This window comes from Ovis canadensis, chromosome 15 (genome assembly GCF_042477335.2).
Source record: "Ovis canadensis isolate MfBH-ARS-UI-01 breed Bighorn chromosome 15, ARS-UI_OviCan_v2, whole genome shotgun sequence".
NCBI classification, from domain to species: Eukaryota; Metazoa; Chordata; class Mammalia; order Artiodactyla; family Bovidae; genus Ovis; species Ovis canadensis.
The window spans coordinates 90,137,498-90,159,013 of record NC_091259.1 but is presented as its reverse complement, the minus strand read 5'-3'; the positions used below and the strand labels follow the sequence as shown (position 1 = coordinate 90,159,013).

General features: G+C 45.9%; 1 protein-coding gene across 4 annotated transcripts in view; it reads left to right on the top strand.

Annotated features, from left to right (window-relative positions):
* The window catches only part of PATL1 (PAT1 homolog 1, processing body mRNA decay factor), a 31,238-nt gene extending 10,054 nt beyond the window's left edge, over nt 1-21,184 (top strand). For 2 of the 4 annotated variants that reach the window (XM_069553248.1, XM_069553247.1), the window contains exons 5-20: nt 127-321; nt 703-774; nt 1,255-1,356; nt 1,802-1,891; nt 2,126-2,346; nt 4,186-4,275; nt 8,653-8,833; nt 9,357-9,480; nt 10,304-10,401; nt 10,842-10,901; nt 11,924-12,072; nt 13,286-13,445; nt 16,977-17,132; nt 18,989-19,080; nt 19,176-19,325; nt 19,637-21,184. In XM_069553248.1, coding sequence (XP_069409349.1) covers nt 127-321; nt 703-774; nt 1,255-1,356; nt 1,802-1,891; nt 2,126-2,346; nt 4,186-4,275; nt 8,653-8,833; nt 9,357-9,480; nt 10,304-10,401; nt 10,842-10,901; nt 11,924-12,072; nt 13,286-13,445; nt 16,977-17,132; nt 18,989-19,080; nt 19,176-19,325; nt 19,637-19,658 — 1,962 coding nt within the window. In that variant the 3' untranslated portion in view covers nt 19,659-21,184. The remainder of the gene's footprint in view (nt 1-126; nt 322-702; nt 775-1,254; nt 1,357-1,801; nt 1,892-2,125; nt 2,347-4,185; nt 4,276-8,652; nt 8,834-9,356; nt 9,481-10,303; nt 10,402-10,841; nt 10,902-11,923; nt 12,073-13,285; nt 13,446-16,976; nt 17,133-18,988; nt 19,081-19,175; nt 19,326-19,636) is intronic. The other 2 variants (XM_069553250.1, XM_069553249.1) reach the window with 1 other exon arrangement.
* The last annotated feature ends 332 nt before the right edge of the window (nt 21,185-21,516 follow it).

The following is a 21,516-nucleotide window of genomic DNA, read 5'->3' as shown; positions in this document are numbered from 1 at the left end:
TTTACTGGATATGAAATAAAACTAAATTAAAAATTAAAACAATAATTTCTCAAGGTATTGGGCATCTGTAAAGGTGATTAAGACATCTCGAGCTAGCTAATTTTCTAACACTACTTCCTCAATTAGGAAATGCCTACAGTGTCTGTGTTAGAATATGCCTTGCCTCAGAGGCCCCCCCAGGGCCCAGAAGACGATCGGGACCTTTCCGAGCGCGCGTTACCAAGGCGGTCCACCTCGCCTGTCATTGGGAGTCCTCCTGTTAGAGCTGTCCCCATAGGCACCCCACCTAAGCAGATGGCTGTGCCCAGCTTCAACCAGCAGGTACCTCTCATCAACAGGCACTCAGCCCAGGATACTGGGAATCTGGGCAAAACTCTTTGGGAAATGTGCTGCTGGGAGGAGGGTGGAAGTGTGGGGTAGGCATCAGGTTAAAAAGGAAAATAGCCGGTTAGAGGAGAAGTTAGCACAAATAAGAGACACATTCCCCAATGCCCTTGGCTGGTGCTGCTCCTGTTGCTGCTGCCTTTTAATCGGGGGAGAAAAAGGGTAGTGAGCCACATTTAGTGTACATATCCTTTTTAAAGTGTTTTGCTGGCTGCCCAAAACCTTGGCAGAGAGGTAGCTGAAAGCTGGGGGGAGTGGGAACACACAGCATTGTCCACATCCCTTTTTACCTTTAAGATATCCCTGCTTTCCCTAGAGCCTGTGCAGTCCTGTTCCATAGACTTCCCTCCACCTGAAACCAGCAGCTGGAAAGGAAGGCCAATGTGGAAGGTATGGGGGGAGGGTGGCATTGGTCTGGCCTAGTTAGGCTCAGTATCCTCTGAAACGGTGGAGTCGCAGTGGACACGAAGAGCTGAGCATGGCGGCCATATCACAGGGGCGTCAGAGCAGGGCTTAGTTAAACCTCCAGCTTTCTTATCATGCCATCTCCCTCACTGCTACCAGAATATATCCTCTTGGAGAGAATTTGCAGGTCAGAATATCTGCTGGTCCCTCCCTCAGATAGCATGGAAGGGTGGGGATAACTGGAGAATTAGCTAAATCTTCCTCAGTTAAAAAGTGGCACGTTGCTTGGTATTTGTGAGAGGAAGCGACCGAAGGTTCTACACGTGGACCGAAGCCATAGCAGTTTGCTTGGGAGTAGGGCTTTGCGTTGAGTTCTGTGTCTCTGCCAGTACTCGAGGGGAGGGAGCACAGGCGGGGGGAAGCCGGCTTCCCTGAGTGCCGTCGCACGTGTGCTTGTCCTCGTAGATCCTGTGTCCAAAGCCTGTGCATGTTCGGCCCCCGATGCCGCCGCGGTATCCTGCTCCCTATGGTGAGAGGGTGTCTCCAAACCAGCTCTGCAGTGTCCCGGTACGTCGCTCTGCACCCAGGTGAAGGTGTGCAGTGTGTACTTTCTCATCAGTGTATCGGTGCCTCCTAGATGATGCGTGTCTCTTGTAATCTCCATACTTGAATTTCTGGGTCTTAGAGTGCCCGGGTCAGCAGACATGGTTCATCGTGCTCACCTATTTCTTCCCTCAGCTCATCTCGTATCTTTAAAGATCTAGACTCGAAGTGATCTGGTTTCGTGCTGTTACACTCCCTCATTCGACTGCTGCCTTTTCACGTCACATAATCCTGGTGCTTCGTAGCTCCTAGCATTACTCTCTGTTCCATTCCTTCAGCGGACAGCTCAGCTCTGCCCTTTAAGAGTTTTCCTATCCATGTCTGTTCTGCATTTCCGTTGAGTTCCTCTCTTGTTTCTCTGTGTTTACGGTATGACTCTAATGTTTTCTTTTCCTTTTCTTTTTTTTAGAACTCCTCCCTGCTGGGCCACCCTTTTCCCCCTAGCGTCCCTCCTGTCCTCAGCCCCCTCCAGAGAGCACAGCTTCTTGGAGGAGCGCAGGTAAGCGTAGGATTAGCTCAGCCCATAAGGAGCTCGCCTAACTTTCCTAAGGTTCACTGGCTCACATCCGCCCCCACCCTTTCTGTTTTGCTGCTAATCAATTCCTACTGCCTCTTCTTTCTTCCTGCCATTACTTTCTCAAGCAAAGTTATTGATGGAAACAGTATTCACTGTTCTGTGGATGAATGTAAGGGGACCTGCCAATCAGCTAAATCCAAGATCTTGTTTTTGCAGCTACAGCCTGGACGGATGTCTCCCAGCCAGTTTGCACGGGTCCCTGGATTCGTGGGCAGCCCACTTGCCGCCATGAATCCCAAGCTGTTGCAAGGGCGAGTTGGGCAGATGCTCCCCCCTGCGCCAGGCTTCCGCGCCTTCTTCAGTGCCCCACCCCCTGCTACACCACCACCTCCACAGCAGCACCCCCCTGGCCCAGGACCCCACCTGCAGAATCTAAGGTATACAGAGAAAGTGTGACTGTCTGTCCCTTGTCCACTGAGTCACTTGATTGTTGACATTTAGTGATAGAAGGTAGCAGTCTCCTTGCTGTTTTCAAATGATGTATTTTGTGATGTTATTTGATCCTCAAGTTGGCAAACACAGAAATGTTGGATGGTCTCCAACGTTTGATGTGAATCCCATTTCCCTCCAGTCATGTGCTTCCTGGGCCTCCCAGGTGGCTCAGTGATAAAGAGCTGCCTGCCAGTGCTGAGCCTTGGGTTCCATCCCTGGGTTGGGAAGGTCCCCTGGAGAAGGAGATGGCGACCCCTTCTAGGATTCTTGCCTGGGAAATCCCATGGACAGAGGAGCCTGATGGGCTATAGTCCTTGGGGTCACAAAGAGTAGGGTGCAACTTAGCAACTAAACAACAGGATGCTTCCTACTTAGATTTGCACATTAATCACCTTTTTCTGGAGAAGGCAATGGCACCCCACTCCAGTACTCTTCCTGGAAAATCCCATGGACGGAGGAGCCTGGAAGGCTCGAAGAGTCGGGCACGACTGAGCGACCTCACTTTCACTTCTCACTTTCATGCATTGGAGAAGGAAATGGCAACCCACTCCAGTGTTCTTGCCTGGAGAATCCCAGGGACGGGGAGCCTGGTGGGCTGCCATCTATGGGGTCGCACAGAGTCGGACACGACTGAAGCGACTTAGCAGCAGCAGTCACCTTTTTATTTCTTCTAAAGTTTCTTATGTCTCACATATCCATTTGACACACACACATACATGCGCCAAGTGCTTCTCATCTAACAAGAATTATCTTACACTGAGGAACAGAGAGGGCAGTCCCTGACGGCCCCGTGGTTAGGACTCAGTGCTTTCACCGCCATGGCTCAGGTTCAGTCAGGGGAGCTGAGACCCCACAAGCTACATCGTGCAACCAAAGAAAAAGAGGAACAGAGATAGAGATGCTGAGTTGTCAGCTAATCTCAGTGTTTAGCTACTTGCTTGCTTCCACTGGGACTTTACAATAGAGGTTTAAGTTCCTGCTTCAGTGAAATTGTGTTTTATTATATATCACATTGTCTCAGGGTTCTCCTGAGAAGCAGAACCAATAGCATATAGATAAATAAAGAAGAGATTTACTTTAAGGCATTGGCTTACATGAATGTGGGGCTAGGAAGTCCAGAACCTGTAGGGCAGGCCAGCAAGCTGGACATTCTGTTGGAAGTTGTGGTTGCAACCTGAGGTCTGAATTTGTAGGGCAGGTGAGCAGGCTGGAGACGCAATCAGGCCTTCCCATATTCCAGTCTTGAGGCAAAATTCCTTCTCTGGGAAACTGGTTTTCCTTTTAGGGCCTTCAACTGATAGGCAAGTCCCACCCACATTATCTAGGGCCATCTTTCTATTTCTTAAAGTTAATTGTAAATGTTAATAGCATCTATAAAACACCATCACAGCAATATCTAGATGAGTGTCCAAACAACTGGGTGTCTTAGGCAATCAGCATATTAAATTAACCGTCACATGTATATTTTCAGGATCATTTCCAAATCTGAATTTGAGTACATTAAATTTAGTTAGAGACTTCTCCTTAACAGCTAGGAGCAAAGAGAATTAAACTAGCTTACTGCTGATTCACTCAGATTTTATGATTGTCTTCTTAGGAGTTGAGAATTGTCTTTCATGGAAGACTTGAAAATACAGCTATGTCTTCCTTCTGAAAGATCTTCTTAGAGTAGACACCAACATTCTCTTGGGTGAACCTGTGTGAAGTTATCCGGTATTGATCACATTCTTTAAAGCTTCAGGTCATCAAAAGGACAGAACTGAACATCTTTCCCTTTTTCTTAGATCGCAGACCCCAGTGTTTAGACCAGACACAACCCATCTTCATCCACAGCACCGTCGACTCTTGCATCAGAGGCAGCAACAGAATAGAAAGTACGTACTTAACCTCTTTTGTGGTTTCTTAATCTAGGTTTCATTTTTGCCTGATTTAGCTTACTTTTTAAGTAAATTTAATCAATATTGAGCTTATTTCAACTGGCTAAGTCAGATCATATGTGCTAGTTTATGTAATGCACAAGCTTTGAATGACTAGAGCTTATCAACTTATTTCCAAGTTAATATGATTCTGAAATGCAGTCTAGATCTGGGGTGGGGGTGGCCAGCATCTTCCACTCACTCCTTACCGAGTTCTTCCCATACTTCTGGCTGCGTTTTGTTTACCGTCTCGGCTCAGAGGTGATCTTGAAGTATAGTCTCTAGCATTACATTTGGGTCTTATGTAAAGCCGACAGTCACTTTGTTTTTGCCTCTGTTTAATCTTCATTCAAATATATATTTATATATGTGGCCCCAGCTGTGTACCAGCTACTGTGGTCAGTTTGGGAGATTGAAAGAACAAGACATAACATGCCCTTGCTTTCATGGAGCTTATATTTTGTCATCATTCTTATACATAAAATAAGAGAATTAAACATAACTTTGAAGTTTTTGCAGCCTTCCCTTTTATGGTTCTTTGTGTCTAATTTCCTTTTTCTGTCAAAAAAAAAATTCTGGAATATTCTTTGCAGAGGTAAAAAACTAGTATGGGCCTTTAAGATACAAAAAATACAAACCGTAAAGGAAAAGATTAATAATACATTGACTGTTAAAATACAAACAGGCCTGCAGTTGACATTATGGTATTGTGCATTTCAGAATTTGAAAAGGTAGATCTCATGTTAAGTATCTTACCCGCCCCCAAACCCCCCAAAAGGGAAGAAGAACAAAGGGACCCAAGGAGTGGGTGTATATGTCTAGTGCCTTTTTTATGCTGCTGGCATGACAAGTGTTTGCATTTGTCCAGACTTACCAATTTGTATACATTAAATTGTACATTTCTTTGTACAGCAGTTAGCAGCAGTTATTTGTAAAGTTGTTTACAAATATTTTTTATGAAATTGTAAAAATATATTAAACTTCTGTGTAATAAAAGGCATCAGACACAAGCATGCAGTCTTTCAATAGAGGAAACCTACATGGCTCATAAGAACACAAAGATTTTCAGGCTCACTTGTAATGAGAAAAGTGCAGATTGAAATTAGATAACCGTTTTATATCCTCAGACAGCAAAACATGAAGTGTCTCAACACTGTCGTCGTTAGCAGGAATGGAATATATATAGGCTTTGGAGAGAGAATTTGGCAATAAACAATAAGATTTATAATGTAGATACATTGAATCCTAGCAGTTTTACTTTTCAGAATATACCTGGGGGGTATATTATCAATGTGGACAAGTATGAAACATATAATATTGAATAAGAATCAAGGAGCAATTTGGATTCCTTTTATTTCTTTTTCTGCTCTGATTGCTGTGGCCAAAACTTCCAGAACTGTGTTGAATAGTAGCGGTGAAAGTGGACACAGCAATCAGAGCAGAAAAAGAAATAAAAGGAATCCAAATTGGAAAAGAAGAAGTAAAACTATCACTGTTTGCAGATGACATGATCCTCTACATGGAAAACCCTAAAGACTCCACCAGAAAATTACTAGAGCTCATCAATGAATATAGTAAAGTTGCAGGATATAAAATCAACACACAGAAATCCCTTGCATTCCTATACACTAATAATGAGAAAGTAGAAAAAGAAATTAAGGAAACAATTCCATTCACCATTGCAACGAAAAGAATAAAATACTTAGGAATATATCTTCCTAAAGAAACTAAAGACCTATATATAGAAAACTATAAAACACTGATGAAAGAAATCAAAGAGGACACTAATAGATGGAGAAATATACCATGTTCATGGATTGGAAGAATCAATATAGTGAAAATGAGTATACTACCCAAAGCAATTTACAAATTCAATGCAATCCCTATCAAGCTACCAGCCACATTTTTCACAGAACTAGAACAAATAATTTCAAGATTTGTATGGAAATACAAAAAACCTCGAATAGCCAAAGCAATCTTGAGAAAGAAGAATGGAACTGGAAGAATCAACTTGCCTGACTTCAGGCTCTACTACAAAGCCACAGTCATCAAGACAGTATGGTACTGGCACAAAGACAGACATATAGATCAATGGAACAAAATAGAAAGCCCAGAGATAAATCCACACACATATGGACACCTTATCTTTGACAAAGGAGGCAAGAATATACAATGGAGTAAAGACAATCTCTTTAACAAGTGGTGCTGGGAAAACTGGTCAACCACTTGTAAAAGAATGAAACTAGATCACTTTCTAACACCGCACACGAAAATAAACTCAAAATGGATTAAAGATCTAAATGTAAGATCAGAAACTATAAAACTCCTAGAGGAGAACATAGGCAAAACACTCTCAGACATAAATCACAGCAGGATCCTCTATGATCCACCTCCCAGAATTCTGGAAATAAAAGCACAAATAAATGGGATCTAATTAAAATTAAAAGCTTCTGCACAACAAAGGAAAATATAAGCAAGGTGAAAAGACAGCCTTCTGAATGGGAGAAAATAATAGCAAATGAAGCAACTGACAAACAACTAATCTCAAAAATATACAAGCAACTTATGCAGCTCAACTCCAGAAAAATAAACGACCCAATCAAAAAATGGGCCAAAGAACTAAATAGACATTTCTCCAAAGAAGACATACGGATGGCTAACAAACACATGAAAAGATGCTCAACATCACTCATTATTAGAGAAATGCAAATCAAAACCACAATGAGGTACCACTTCACACCAGTCAGAATGGCTGCGATCCAAAAATCTGCAAGCAATAAATGCTGGAGAGGGTGTGGAGAAAAGGGAACCCTCCTACACTGTTGGTGGGAATGCAAACTAGTACAGCCACTATGGAGAACAGTGTGGAGATTCCTTAAAAAATTGCAAATAGAACTACCTTATGACCCAGCAATCCCACTTCTGGGCATACACACCAAGGAAACCAGAATTGAAAGAGACACATGTACCCCAATGTTCATCGCAGCACTGTTTATAATAGCCAGGACATGGAAACAACCTAGATGTCCATCAGCAGATGAATGGATAAGAAAGCTGTGGTACATATACACAATGGAGTATTACTCAGCCGTTAAAAAGAATTCATTTGAATCAGTTCTGTTGAGATGGATGAAACTGGAGCCGATTATACAGAGTGAAGTAAGCCAGAAAGAAAAACACCAATACAGTATACTAACACATATATATGGAATTTAGGAAGATGGCAATGACGACCCTGTATGCAAGACAGGGAAAGAGACACAGATGTGTATAACGGACTTTTGGACTCAGAGGGAGAGGAAGAGGGTGGGATGATTTGGGAGAATGCCATTCTAACATGTATACTATCATGTGAATTGAATCGCCAGTCTATGTCTGACGCAGGATGCAGCATGCTTGGGGCTGGTGCATGGGGATGACCCAGAAAGATGTTCTGGGGAGGGAGGTGGGAGGGGGGTTCATGTTTGGGAATGCATGTAAGAATTAAAGATTTTAAAATTTAATAAAAAAAAAAAAAAAGAATCAAGGAGCAGAATTTTATGCCTAATACCATTTATGTAAAATGGAATACTACTGTATGATATTTAAAGGTAGATGTACAAGTAATATAAGTAATAAAAGGTAGGTGTACAAGTAGTAAAAGTATAAAAATATTTCTTGAAGGATATGTATCAAAGTCAGGATAGTAGTTCCTATAGGAAGGAAGGGGAGCTGGAAACTGATCTTGAGGGCTGTAGGTGGCCCCTCAACTGTAAACGTAGCACTGTGTTAGTTTAATATTTTACTTTTTAAAAATCTGAAACAAATTTGACCAAATAATTTTTTCATTTAGTCCAAATGGTGAGTAAATGGATTTTTGAATAATGTTTGCTGGACCTTTCTATGTGTTTAAAGTATATCATAATTTTCAACAAGTTTTTTAAAAGTATGTAGACTTGGAGTCAAGGTGGCCTGTGGTCACACCTCTCACTGCTGCCAGGTGTACTGCTTTGGGCAAGTTACCTGATCTCTTCTGAGCTCAGTTTGTTGTCTTAAGTGGGGAAAATAAACTTACGGACCTCATAGGGTTATTATGGGGCTTATACACAAGTCCATAGGAGAAGGTGCTTAGCTTATGGTAAGGCACCCAGATTTTAGTTTAGTCCTCTGATTAGGTATTCCATAGCTCCTTCCTCTCAAATTTTGTTAAAATTCTATTCTTTTTCACTCCTCTTTTAATAAAAGCAAAGGGGATTTTTTTTTTTTTTTTTAGTTGGCCTGGTTTACTCCAGTATTGTTATAAGGTGTAATTCATGTGTCCACTCGGAGTGCATGTGACCTATATTTCCTTTCCAGTCAGCATCGGACTCTCAACGGTGCAGGAGACAGAGGGAGTCACCGGAGCAGTCATCAGGATCATATCCGGAAGGACCCGTATGCTAACCTCATGCTGCAGCGAGAGAAAGACTGGGTCTCTAAGATTCAGATGATGCAGCTGCAGAGCACTGACCCCTACCTGGACGACTTCTACTACCAGGTGCGTGCTCTGGGCCAGTGCCCGGATGACTTCTGTTACCAGGCATGAGCACTGACCCCTACCTGGATGATTCTTATTACCAGGTATGCACTCTGGGCCAGTTTGAAAGGTAAGCTTAGTCACTTACCCTGGTGAAGGTACTCATTTAAATATTGGTATAATTTTCTTCTGAGGTAGTCTTCAAGTAGGTAAGAATTTTGTCCCGTTTTTCAAGCTGAAGAATCTCTCACAATATTCACTGAAAGGTTTGCATATATGCCTTTTCTAAACTGTAGAGACTCTCAAACCAATATTTTCAAATCTTTTTGGCATCAATAATCTGGTTCTTAAAATTAAGAATTTTGGCAGTCTAATGATGTTTCCATTGATGCTAATTTTGAAGGCTGGGATTTTTTGATAAAGTAAATTCTTCACAATCTGATAAAAGTTAAAAGCCAGTACGTATAGAGCGCGAGCAGCGGTGCTGCCACTGGTGTAAGTCGCTCCATGATAGAGAGCGGCCAATCCTCTTCTCACATGGCAGAATTACTTTGAAAAACTGGAGAAGCTGTCAGCTGCTGAAGAAGTGCACGGTGATGGCCCAAGAAAGGAACGCACCAAGCTCATCACGCCCCAGGTGGCCAGGCTGGAGCACACCTACAAGCCAGGTGAGGCCGCCGTCCCACGCCCACGGCCGAGAGACGCGCTGTGCTGCTGGCGGGACGGCAGCCGCAGCTGTGTGGATGACGGGAAGGGGACGTGTGAGACTGATGTGCGCGGCACCGCTGTCCCTGACAGATGCGGAGGCCCACTTACTCAAGCGTGAACTGGATAGTTTGACAGATGACCTTTTAAGTCCATTCCTGCTTGAGATTCCATGACTTTTTAAAATGTTATAATTTCTAGTATCCATAAAATAGATAAAGGGGAAGATACTTCAGACTTTTCATAATTACAACCAAAAAAAAAAATGGAAAAGGATATCTTTTGATAAGAGATTGCCTTCGATAATACATGGATTTTTGTAGTGAATTTTTAGGTCTGGAGTAAAGACTAGAGAACATAGGACCTCCTGGCAGTCTAGTGGTTAAGACTGTGCTTCCACTGCAGGGGGCTTGAGTTCCATCCCTGGTCAGGGGAACTAAAGTCCCCGCATGGAACACAGCGGGGCTTCCCTGGAGGCTCAGCAGCAGAGAACCCACCTACCGTGCAAGGGACAGAGGAGACGCGGGTTCAATCCCTGGGTCAGGAAGATCCCCTGGAGAAAAAAGTGGCAACCTGCTTCAGTATTCTTGTTTGGGAAATCGCACGGACAGAGGAGCCTGGCGGGCTGCAGTCCATGGGGCCACAAAGAGTCGGACACGACTCAGCAACTAAACAACAGCAGGCCATGCAGTGGGGCCAGAAAAGAGAGACTGTGATGATCTTCGTTGAATGCTGTCTGCCTGTGTTGCTGGGTTTTTACTTGTTGGCAACTTTTTGTCCTTGCAGTGCAGTTTGAGGGCTCTTTGGGAAAGCTCACTGTCTCTAGTGTGAATAATCCCCGAAAAATGATTGATGCTGTTGTGACGTCTCGGAGTGAGGATGATGTAAGTAGCCACAGAATTGTGTGTTTAAGGAAGTCTGGGTCAGCACTGCTTCTTTGACGGTCCCTGGGTTGGGATCCTAAGGCAGCCAGGCAGAACCTGGGGTGGCAGGAGCCTTTGAACTGGGTAACCCTGGCCACAAACAGCATTAGCTGTTTGTTCCAGCTTTTAAAACTATCATTTTCTGTGTGTTTAAGATTTTCCTATGGTATCTTCATTTTCCATTGCATTCTCCAGTACCTTTTGCTCCTCTCTGAACTTAGTTACTAGTTCATGTGTGGGCCCTTCAGTCAGCTCTGTGACCTTTGCCCCCATTACTTCTGCCTGATTATTAATCCCCACAGTACTGTCACAAATAGAATTACCTGTGGAATTTACCAGCAGTAAATAATTCTTAACATGGTTAAAGAGTTCATATTGAAAAGTCTTTTCTTTTTTTTTAGGAGACAAAAGAAAAACAGGTTCGGGACAAAAGACGAAAAACCCTTTTCATAATTGAGAAAGTAAGTTTTAGAACTGCTAAAGGTGCTGTAGTTAGTTTCAATTTAGCAGACTGTGAAATGTATGTGTACACAACACGTGGGAAAGTAAACAGTCGGTCAGTGTCCTGTGATTTTAACTAATGTACATGTTTGTGTAAAGTGCCTGTTGTGTACAGGGCATGCTGGAAAGGAGTGTGGTTTACCTCGCCTGTGGCCTCGTGGAAAGAGCACTGTAGTTACAATCAGAAGTCCTGGGGTTTTGTCCAGGCTTGTTCAGTTAGTGGCTGAGTGTTTAGGGCAGGGCATCTTTCTAAGAAAATGAAAAGAAAAATTACACTGTTCTGCCTGTGAATGGATCGTCTGTTCAGTCAGTTCCCGTATGTTTATTGACCATTCCCTGGGTGTTGGGCACTGTCCTGGGTTCTAAGGAAAATCAGTAGTAGGCAGTTAGTGTTGAACCATAAAACAGCATGTTGTGGGGCATAGAGTATAGGCGTTAAGAGCACAGACTCTGAGAACAGGCTCCAAATCATTTCTCACCAAGTCTGTGACTTGAGGCAAGTCATTTAACCTTTCTGTGCCGTCTTTGGTTTTTTAATCTTTGAGAATGAAAGTGGTGAGAGTCTCCTCTCACTGGGCTGTGGTGAGTATTCCATGAGTGAGTATTGGCACGGTGCTTAGAGCAGGGCCTGGCACCCTATAGTCGCTAGCTGTTTCGTTTTCACAGATAGAGGCATCACGGGACGCGGTGGCGCGCGTTGCTCACGTTACTAACAGGGCTGCTGCTGGAAACTTTGGGAAGTGGATAATCGTGTCACTACCATCGCCTGCTGGATTAGTGGTCAAGAAGGGGCAGGGAGCGATTCCTGAAGGGTGTCTTCTTCCTGAGTTGTTTGACAGTGTTTCTCTGGGTTTAAGCGAGCAGGTTTTTCCTCTCACTCTTCTGTGAGCTTCCACTCTTACGTTGTTGTCTGCTAGTCCTGGACGGCCACGTTGTGCACCTCACGCTGAGTTTGCTGAGGCCCGCTTTGTCTCTCCCTTAGACCTACAGTTTACTGCTTGATGTGGAGGATTACGAAAGGCGTTACCTCCTAAGTCTGGAAGAAGAGCGACCTGCCCTGATGGATGAAAGAAAGCACAAAATTTGTTGCATGTACGACAACTTAAGGGGGAAATTGCCTGGACAGGAGAGGTGAGAATTGTGTCCTTTGGTGAGAACATTAGTCTCGCTGGATTCCTTTGAGCTTTATATATCCTGCCCTTACCCTTCCTTACCATTTCAGTAAGCTCACTCCATAGAAAACATTTTAGAATCCTTTTGAGCCTGGGAGGGGGGGGGAGGGGGTGGAAATCTATGTATCTTGAATTCATTCATTTAGCAAGTACCTCTTCAATACCTATTAGGAACAGTGCTGGACGCTGGAGACAGTGGGAAACATTTAGTTTCTTTTGTTGAGCTTATAGATTGTATCTAGTTTATGCTTACTAATGTTCAACCGTGTAATCTTTATGTATTTTCTTTCCTACTAAGATGGAAAGTGTAAACATTCATGCTTTCCTGGGATTGCCATACAATTCTTATTTGCTGTGGAAGCCAGTCAGTCTTCCAGTGAAGACTAAGCTTCTTAGTATAATTTCTCTGTCTCTCTGTCATCTCTCTCCCACCCAGTATCTGGAATAGAATCTTGCTAATGGTAAATGTTCCAGAAATCACAGTATTTATTTGATGAATGCAAGAGGACGCTCCCTTTGTCTTTGCCCATTCAAGAGAATTGATGATTCTTTTTGAAAAGGATCTTCTTTTTAGCACATCTTTTCTGGAGTTGGACTGACAGGGAGCTTGGTTGAATAAATCTGGGTTTCTCCGTAGATTGGACGGTTACGTAGCCAGTAAAATCTGTAAAGTATTATGTATTGCCATGGAAAAGTGTTTATAAGTTTTTGAGTGAAAAAAGTAACAAGCCATATAAATTATATGGATCCCCCTTTTTTAAAAATGAAAGATAAAAATATATAATACACAGCAAAAATACCTTCAAAATGATAGCACTAGTGAATTATCTCTGAGATTATGAATATTATTAATACATGTATATTTCAGATTTTGCTGTTTTAACCATGTCATTTGTGTCGTTACTTGAAAGTTAATAAAGGAAATCAGTGCCTATGGTTAGATTAGTTTTTTTAATGTACAGTTTTTGAAATGATTTTCAATATTCATGAAACTCAAAGAATTTACTTTTTATTATTTGTTGAGAGTTGGTAAAGTAATTCTCACTGTTTTGTAGTGCAGATCATTGCAGGGTGCACATGAATGCAGTGTGTTCATCTGGCAACATGTAGGAGGAGAAAGGGGGTTTCTGCGTTGCTGTTGCTGACCCGAGCTGGCCTTTTCTTCCCTGCAGCCTGAGTGACGACCACTTTGTGCAGATCATGTGCATCCGAAAGGGGAAGAGGATGGTGGCCCGGGTCCTGCCTTTCCTCTCCACAGAGCAAGCAGCGGACATTCTCATGACAACAGCCAGGAACCTGCCTTTCCTCATCAAGAAGGATGCGCAGGATGAGGTGACCCGCCATGTGGGGTCCTCTTTCCCTTGGGTCTTCACAGTGGATAAGATTTCCAGAAGCCAAACTTCTTATTTTCCCCCCTTTTCCCTTTTGTGTTCTTTTACCTAATCTTTGGCTCCATGAGTATTTAAAGCAAAAACTTTACTCCAAGCCTATGTTTTTAATGCTACTTCTTTATCCAACAGACCATGTCCCTAAACATGAGGAAAGCAGTAATTCCGTCTCGTGTGACACAGTTGTTAAGCTGTGATCTGCATTAGAACTGCTTTGGAAGCAAATAGTTCAGCCCTACCCCAGACTTGCTGAATCTGTATTTACAGAGAGAAGGTCAGGCCCCCGGCTGGGTCTGACTGCTCACTATTTGCAGTTCATGATCTTGCTTACCTTATTGGATATAAAGTATCATTCATGGGCTGTTTTTAGTGGCTTAACACTGACCTGTATGCTTACTTCAATGGTGTCCCACAGGAATTGGGCCAGTGCTTTTAAGCAGTTTAAACTGGGCTAGAATTTGTGGGTTCTATTTTCTTTACTGTTTTTAGTAGTATTTTAGATTTAATTTATTTTTGACCGTGCTGGGTCTTTGTCGCCTCATGGGCGCTCCTCTCGTGGTGGCCAGCAGGGCTGCTCCAGTTACCGCGCTCGGGCCTCTCTCTCTCGGGGGTGTGGGCTTTAGCAGTCGGGGCGCACCGGCCTAGTGACTCCAGGGCACATGGGGTCCTCCCGCACGGGGGGTCAAACCCGTGCCTCCTGAACCGGCAGGCAGGTTCTTTACTGCCGAGCACTAGGGAAGCCATGGGCTAGAATTTGAAACGTGATTATCAAGTTTGTAAGAATTGCTCTCTGCTTATTCCTATCACAATACTTGAAAGATTAGCAAAATTCGAAATAGTATTAGACCTTCAAAGCAAGAAGTTGATACAGTTAGCACAAAGGGCTAGTGTCATTAAGTATGAGATTCAGAAGAATAGAGTTTATGAGAATGAACCCAAAAGGTGTGAGAATTATTCTTTCTGAAACAATAGACTTGAAAGAGTTTCTTTACTCAGCAAATACTTACTAAGCACTTCTATGTCCCAGGCACTGGTCAGGTCCTGTAAGTACAGCACCTAATTCTCGGTGCTAGGAGTTAGAAACCCAGAGAGGCCTGCTGTAGTGGAGCTCACCTGCTACTGAGGAAAACTTGGTTGAATTTAGAGGCTAAGATTTTACCTGTATGTGTTAAAGAGTAATAGACCACATCTGTAAATACTGTTTGTTTGAAGTAATAACAGGTTCCAGGTCTGAGGCATAAAATGTACAAGATAATTATGGAGTATCATGCCAGAAACCAAGAGAGCTGAAAGATGACTATGGTTCTGCCTGAAAGATGCACAGACTGACTTGAAGGAACCCCCTTTTTGGTCACAATGGGATAATTTGTGTCAGAAGCAAAAATTAACACCAGTGCATTGCTGTAGACTGGATATGTTTCGTGAGTCCATAATATGAAAAGAATGTACTGAACACTTTAAGAGATTGCTTGGCCATCTACTCATTATTCTGAAGAGTGGTAAGTAAGGAAAAGAAGCAGTTATCCTGCTGCATTACAGCCACGTGTCAGGGTGACTAGAGTGTTGATACTAGGAAGTTCTTCTTTACAGAAGAATTTCAGCTAACAAATTCCAAAGAAACGACAAAATGGCCGTTTTACAGCTCCTAATGGAAAAAAGTCTGTCTGGGCAGCAGCCATTACTGGAGCTGAACGCGTGAGGTCAGAGATGAATGGGGATTTTCTCATTTCTTTGGTTGGGGCAGGCTGGCCACACCTGAACCCGCAGACGACCTCAAGCCCCACGGAGGGGGCAGCGTCCTGACGCTGCGCGGAGGGAGCTCTCAGCTCTCCATGGGCGTCTTGCTGCACACCGCCCTGCCCCCTCTGCTGAACTCGAGTTCAGTCAAACCTCTGATCCTAATTACCAGTTTTTACGGGCGAAAGACTGAAGATTGGGTCATTCCTAAGTGATACCACAGAGGTGCCATTAGCCAGATTCAAACTATGGGACAGATGACCCAGTTTCTTCAAACAAATGGCATGAGAAAAGGAGACGGGCCAGTGAGAGGATCTGCTAACAGATTCTGAAAGCCTTAAAGCCACATGCAACGCGCGGGTCCGGTTTGAACCATCATTAGAACAAATTGGCTCCTAGGCACTTCTGAGCCAGCTGGACTAACTTGAGTTTGGAGTGGATATTAGATGATCGTTAAGGAGTTAAACTTCCGCAGGTACGATAATATTGTGACAGCAGTGAAGTGTTGCTGTTTATGAAAAAGATGATGTGGTACGGGAAGAACATAGATTTAATGAGGTTGGCAACCTGTTACTGATTGAATTGTTGGAGTTTGGTTGTGGGTACGTGGACTTCACTATACTGTTGGTACTTCTGTGTACGTTTAAAATGCTCTGGGCTCCCAGGCGGAGCTAGTGGTAACGAGCCACCTGCCAGTGCAGGAGGCGCAGGAGACATGGGTGCGGTCCTGGGGTCGGGAGACCCCTGGAGGAGGGCCCGGCGACCCACTCCAGGATTCTTGCCTGGAGAGTCCCATGGACAGAGGGGCCTGGCGGGCTACGGTCCCTGGGGTCGCACAGAGTTGGACACAACGGAAGTGACTTAGCACGCACGCAAGAACGCTTTAATTTTTAAAGCTCTGCTTGTTTAGAAGAGTCGACCATGAAAAGGAGTCTCTCTGTTCTTGAATGCTACTTAAAGCTGAACCAGCCTTCATTTTTCATGCTATGGTCATTGAGTGCTGGAAGCACCCTCGACTTGAAGTGTCACAGCCTGGTTACACCAGCAGCCCTGTGTTTTAATTTCCCAGTCTGGGCCTTCTGGCAAAGCAGAAAGAGTGAACTAGCAGGCTGGAATCCAACAGCCTTGAATTCTGGTTCTGGCTACTAGCTTTGTGACCAGAGTCTGGGTTTCTGATCACTTAGCATCTCTGATCTATAAACGTTGATTGATCACTTCTCCGTTTCCTCATTGAGCTTTTATAAAGATAAATCAAGATACCATTAAGTCTGAAAATACTTCTCAGTAACTCTCTGACTCTCAGAATTTACCTGTTAGAGTGCCTCTCATAGTATAGTAAGTTGACAGTTAACTCACGGCTTCTCTGTATCTTAGACCCCTGAGGGTCTGTCCTGTTTATCCTATGTTTTTAGCCCATAGTGCCTGGTACATTGTAAGCATCTGAGTATTTGTAGAATGAATACTGATGTTCTATCATGTATCTTGCTCTGTATTTGAGAAGTGATTTTGCACCCTTGGTTCACACAAGTAATGATGTTCCTGTGCGCGTGGAAAAAACTCTCAGCAGTTACCATGGAATCCGCTGCTGAGATGCTGGCAGTATCTGCCGGACTTGTCAGGCTCCTTTGTTACATCTTGCCTGGGGCAGTGAGCACCCCTCCGTCCCTGCCCACTCAGGGCTGTGGCAGAAGCAGCAGCTACCAGACTGTGATGGCCTGTCCGTTCTGTCTTCCGGTAGGTGCTGCCGTGCCTATTGAGTCCCTTCTCTCTCCTCCTCTACCATCTTCCACCAGTGACCGTCACCAGCCTTCTGCAGCAGCTGATGAACCTACCTCAGAGTGCAGCGGCCCCAGCTCCGTCCAACCCGCACCTCTCTGCCGTGCTCCAGAACAAGGTGAGCCCTGAGCCCTGCGAGCCTTCTCAGCCCGAGGAACGGGTACAAATGGTGGCTGCTGGCGGGAAACAGGAGGGCTAGGGGGTTGCAGCTGTAGCCTCAGCCGGGAGCTCCATTAAGCTCGTGGTGACAGAAGCTGGAGGTGGTAGTGATTTTCACAAGACAGGGTGCTCTGTACCTCATGTGGAGAAAACCCGGTTTGTGTTGGGGTGCAGACTCCTTTGGTCCCCTGCTGTGCCCTCCCAGCAGCGGCTGCCACGCTTGCGTCCTCAGTGGGTGTGGAATTTAGAGCTCCGCTCTGCACCAGGAGGAGAGGGGGGTTTAAAGGGGTGAAGGGTGTGGGGGATCTGGCCTCCTCACTTGGACCTTTTCCCGGAGCTCTAACCACCGACTTCTACTTAATCTCAACGGCCAGCTCGTAGTCTCACGCCACACCCGAGTGCAGGGAAAGCTGGAAACATCTCTGAGTTCACGCCATTGTCACCACGGGTAGAGTCAGATCTAGTAGGAGGAAAGAGGATTAGGTAGGTAATGAGCGGTCTTTGTCACAAGACATCCCAGTTCATATTTCATTTATATCAGATTAAAGGTCCAGAGACTCCCAGGAGTCAGTACAGAAGGAGAGCGGTGAGCTTTTAGGCAGAGCAGGTTTCCACCCCTCCTCGGCCGCGTCCTAGGTTTGTGACCGTGAACCGATCATTGCACTTTGCTGAGCCGGTTTCCTGATCTGTAAAGTGGAGGTGATGTCGGCGTCACTTAGGTGAGCAGGCAGCCGTGAACGATGCAGTTTAATGCTGGGTACGCAGTGGCGCTCACTCGGGACCATCCGCTACAGTAGAGGGACAAGGAGACCTGGGGAGGGTGGGTGGGGGGGGGGGGGGCTCTTCTGCACCTGAAAACCTGGAGAGCCTGGCTGGAAGGGCAGGGAGCGCCTCGGAGACGGAGAGGGCGGCGGGGCCTCGGGACGCGAGACGGGGTCCCGGAGTTGTGTGCCTTCCACGTTATTCGGTCCCTTAGCTTTATTTTGATAAAGGCAGTGCAAAAGCCTGAAGGCAGATGAGATGATGTGACCTGCTGTTTTTCTGACAGTGACATGAAGGGACCTTTGTGGAAAGGCGAGGATATCCTCCGTGAGGTGGACTCAGCGGGGGGCTGGAGTCCCAGGACCTGCCCGCTTCCCTTCCTGGGCCCTGGCAGCCGTGACCCGTGCGTCCAGCCTCGGCCTCGCCCGTGTTTTTGCCCCTTAGAGTCTGTGTTTTCTGCTCTTCCTGCCCACGGAGTGAAATAAATATTCATGTGTTAGCAGTCCTAGATACGGCGGATGGATCTGCTCATCCTCTCTTCTTTTCATCTTTCAAACTCTCATTAGCATCCTCTAAGCCTTTATATTTCCAGACATGTATGTCATTTTTTAAGGGAATGTTTTCTTCATAGCCTAATCATTCCATTTCCCTTTCTTTGTGTATTTTCTCACAGGGCTTTAACACCTTTTTCTTAATTCAAACTCTGTGTTTTACTTTTTTTGTTTTTTTCTATAAACTTTTAATTTTCTGTATGAAAATTTGTCTTCTTGTAACTTTCCCTTCTATTTCTGCTCTAGTAAATAGGAGAAAAGCTACCCGCCCCCCGGCCCCATCTTGTGGCAGGGACGAGTCTGCTTTTCATCAAAGGGTGGGATGGGGGAGCTGGGGGCTGTGGGGCCCGGGGCTCCCGCTGCCCTTGAGAGCCTGAGCTGCCGAGTCGGGAGGGACCCCCTGGGCTCTGCGTGGGCTCAGAGCAGCACGGTGGAGGGTGCCTGCATTCAGCACTGGCCCCGGCCGTCAGTGAGGCATCTGACACCCTGTCTCCTCTCACAGTTTGGCCTGTCCCTGCTCCTCCTCGTCCTGAGCCGCGGGGAAGACCTACAGAGCTCAGACACCGCTTCAGAATCGGCGCAAAGCAACCCGTGGTCAGTCTGGGCCGTGTTTCTTCTTTGAAGTTCTTTCAGGTCCTCTTTTTCATTCCTTTTCTTACATTATTATTTTTATCGGTTTTCCCTGTTAGGACGGAGGTGATGTTCGTGGCAACCCGAGAACTTTTGCGGATTCCCCAGACGGGCCTGGCCAAGCCAGTCTCTATACCCACAAACCTAGCATCCCTCTTCTCTCGCTACGTTGACCGACAGAAACTGAACTTGCTGGAGACAAAGCTGCAGTAAGTTGGAAACAGGAGGGTTCCACATCTCCCTGAAGCTGGCACTTTAGAAGCTACGTTGAGGTTGGGGGTGAGAGGGGCGTAAGGCGTCGTGAATCCAGTGGAAGAGATTAAAGACTTCTGTGAGATGCACGAGTGTCTGCTGGATGTGAAGCACTGTGGCCGCAGCAGAACCCTCCCAGTGGGACAACAGCCGGGGTCCAGATCTCACAGTGTTCCGATAGGAGAGGTCACACAGGGCTGGGTTCTGGTGCAGATGACTGCTCTCTGAACTCATTCACACAGGTCTCCTCTCTCTCTTTGTGCCGTAGGCTAGTTCAGGGGATACGGTAAAGGCCTCCACGCACGTCCTGTGCCTCCTCTTGGCTGCCTACCGCTCTGCTGCCATCGCCAATGGAGTGTTGTTTTAAACGAGGGAGGGAAGGTAGCTCACTCCCCAGAGCGTCTGGTGGGACCGAGTCCATTCACAGGGGCTGTCTCTGAATGCCAGGTCCTGCCCACTGCTCTGTGAAGCGTGGCTGGGTTCACACTTCGGCTGGTTTCTTACCTTCTGTGTGACAGTCCTGCATGTCCCACATTACTCGAGTCTTCTCCATCCTGCCTTTTCTTTGCCCTTGAGACACAAACATAACCTCTCCCTTCATCCTCCCACCACCGCTCCAACTCAGAGTAGGTTGTAGCCTGCCACAGAATCCCTTCCCTCATCGCCCCTTATTTCTATGACTGTAGGAGAGCTGATGAAGTAGAGATATAAATATATACGCGCGCACACACACCCCAACACGTATGTTTATGTGGCCTCCAGAGGGCCCTTAAAGAACGAGTTTAGACTGAGAAATTTAGTTGGCACACCATCCCTTCTCTAACCACAACCCAGCTGATGTGTTTTTAATCTGTTCCTCATCCATCCTCTGCTGATTTGATGGGTTCTCCCTGTTCTAATAAAATATAGGGTATGCAGCACGCGTAATAAGCTCAGCACGCTCAGTGGCCGGTGCCCAGCCCTCAGCTGAGCCGTTCTTGTCTCCTCCCCGCCCGGGTTTCCTTCGGTTCTGTGCGCAGCAGTGGAGGCGGCACACGGCTAGGCTCGGTCCCGCTCCGGCCGCGGGCGCTTGAGCCGCGCCTGCAGGTGCGCGGAGGCTTGCGGGAGCGCGGGCCTGGAGCCTGCTGCCACCGCGCAGCGTCAGCGCTCGCTCTGTCTTCCTGAGACCGCTGCAGTGAGCCATGCTCTGACGTCCCCTTCCCTGTCTGCACTTGGTGTCCTGGGGGGGCCTCCACACCTCCCCGCGGGAGCGCAGGCCGCCGCTCCACCCCTTGGTCCCTTGGCTCGGCAGGCGGAAGCGCTGCCCTAGCCCCTTGGTCTCGCCTGCAGCCAGGGCCTGGGCCTGTGGCCCCGTCACCACCCTCTACCGCTCCGCAGTCACCCAGATGAGGGCCTGGGTCCCTGGTGATGCCAGCCCTGAACAGACGGCATCTGATTGATCTCACCCGCCTGTCCTGAGCACACCTCGCTGCTCTTACCTTTCTGAATGTAGTGGGGAGGGGGGCAGGTTCCGGTATTTAATACCCAAATGAACATTTTGCACATAAATGTATTGTACAGCAGTGAGGCCCTCCGCTCCAACCGGCTGTCCTATTCTCCGCCTGTACTTCTCCCCCCTGTCCCCCGTGCGCCCCTCCTCCCCTCTGCCATCACCCCCTGCCTTCCCTTCACAGCCGATCAGGTGAAGGCTCGACGATTATCTCTTCTCTTCTGTGCTTTTATCTTTTTTGTTTGGTTTTAATTAATTAAGAAGTTTCTAAATTTACATTTTTATAGGGTATTGTAAATAAAAACAAATTGTATACTTGAAAAAAAATGTGCCAACATTCCTGCTTGTTTCTCCTGAACATGCCTTTTAGCGTGTTTCTAGCGTGTTTAGATAGATCAGCAGGCCTCTTGGTGCTGGGGATTGGCGAGGATGGTATCACCTGATGTTTTTATTTCTTATTTTGTCATAAGGGAGACAGATAAAGATCTTATGTTTACATAACTTTCCTTAAAAAACCTGGGGTGTGGGCCCCCCCGATGGTTCAGTGGCTGAAACTGCAATCCCAGTGTAGGGGAAACGGGTTTGATCCCTGGTCCAATCCTGTGCGCCACAAACAAATAAATGCATATTTTTAAAAAGAAAAGCTAGGATGCTTTCAA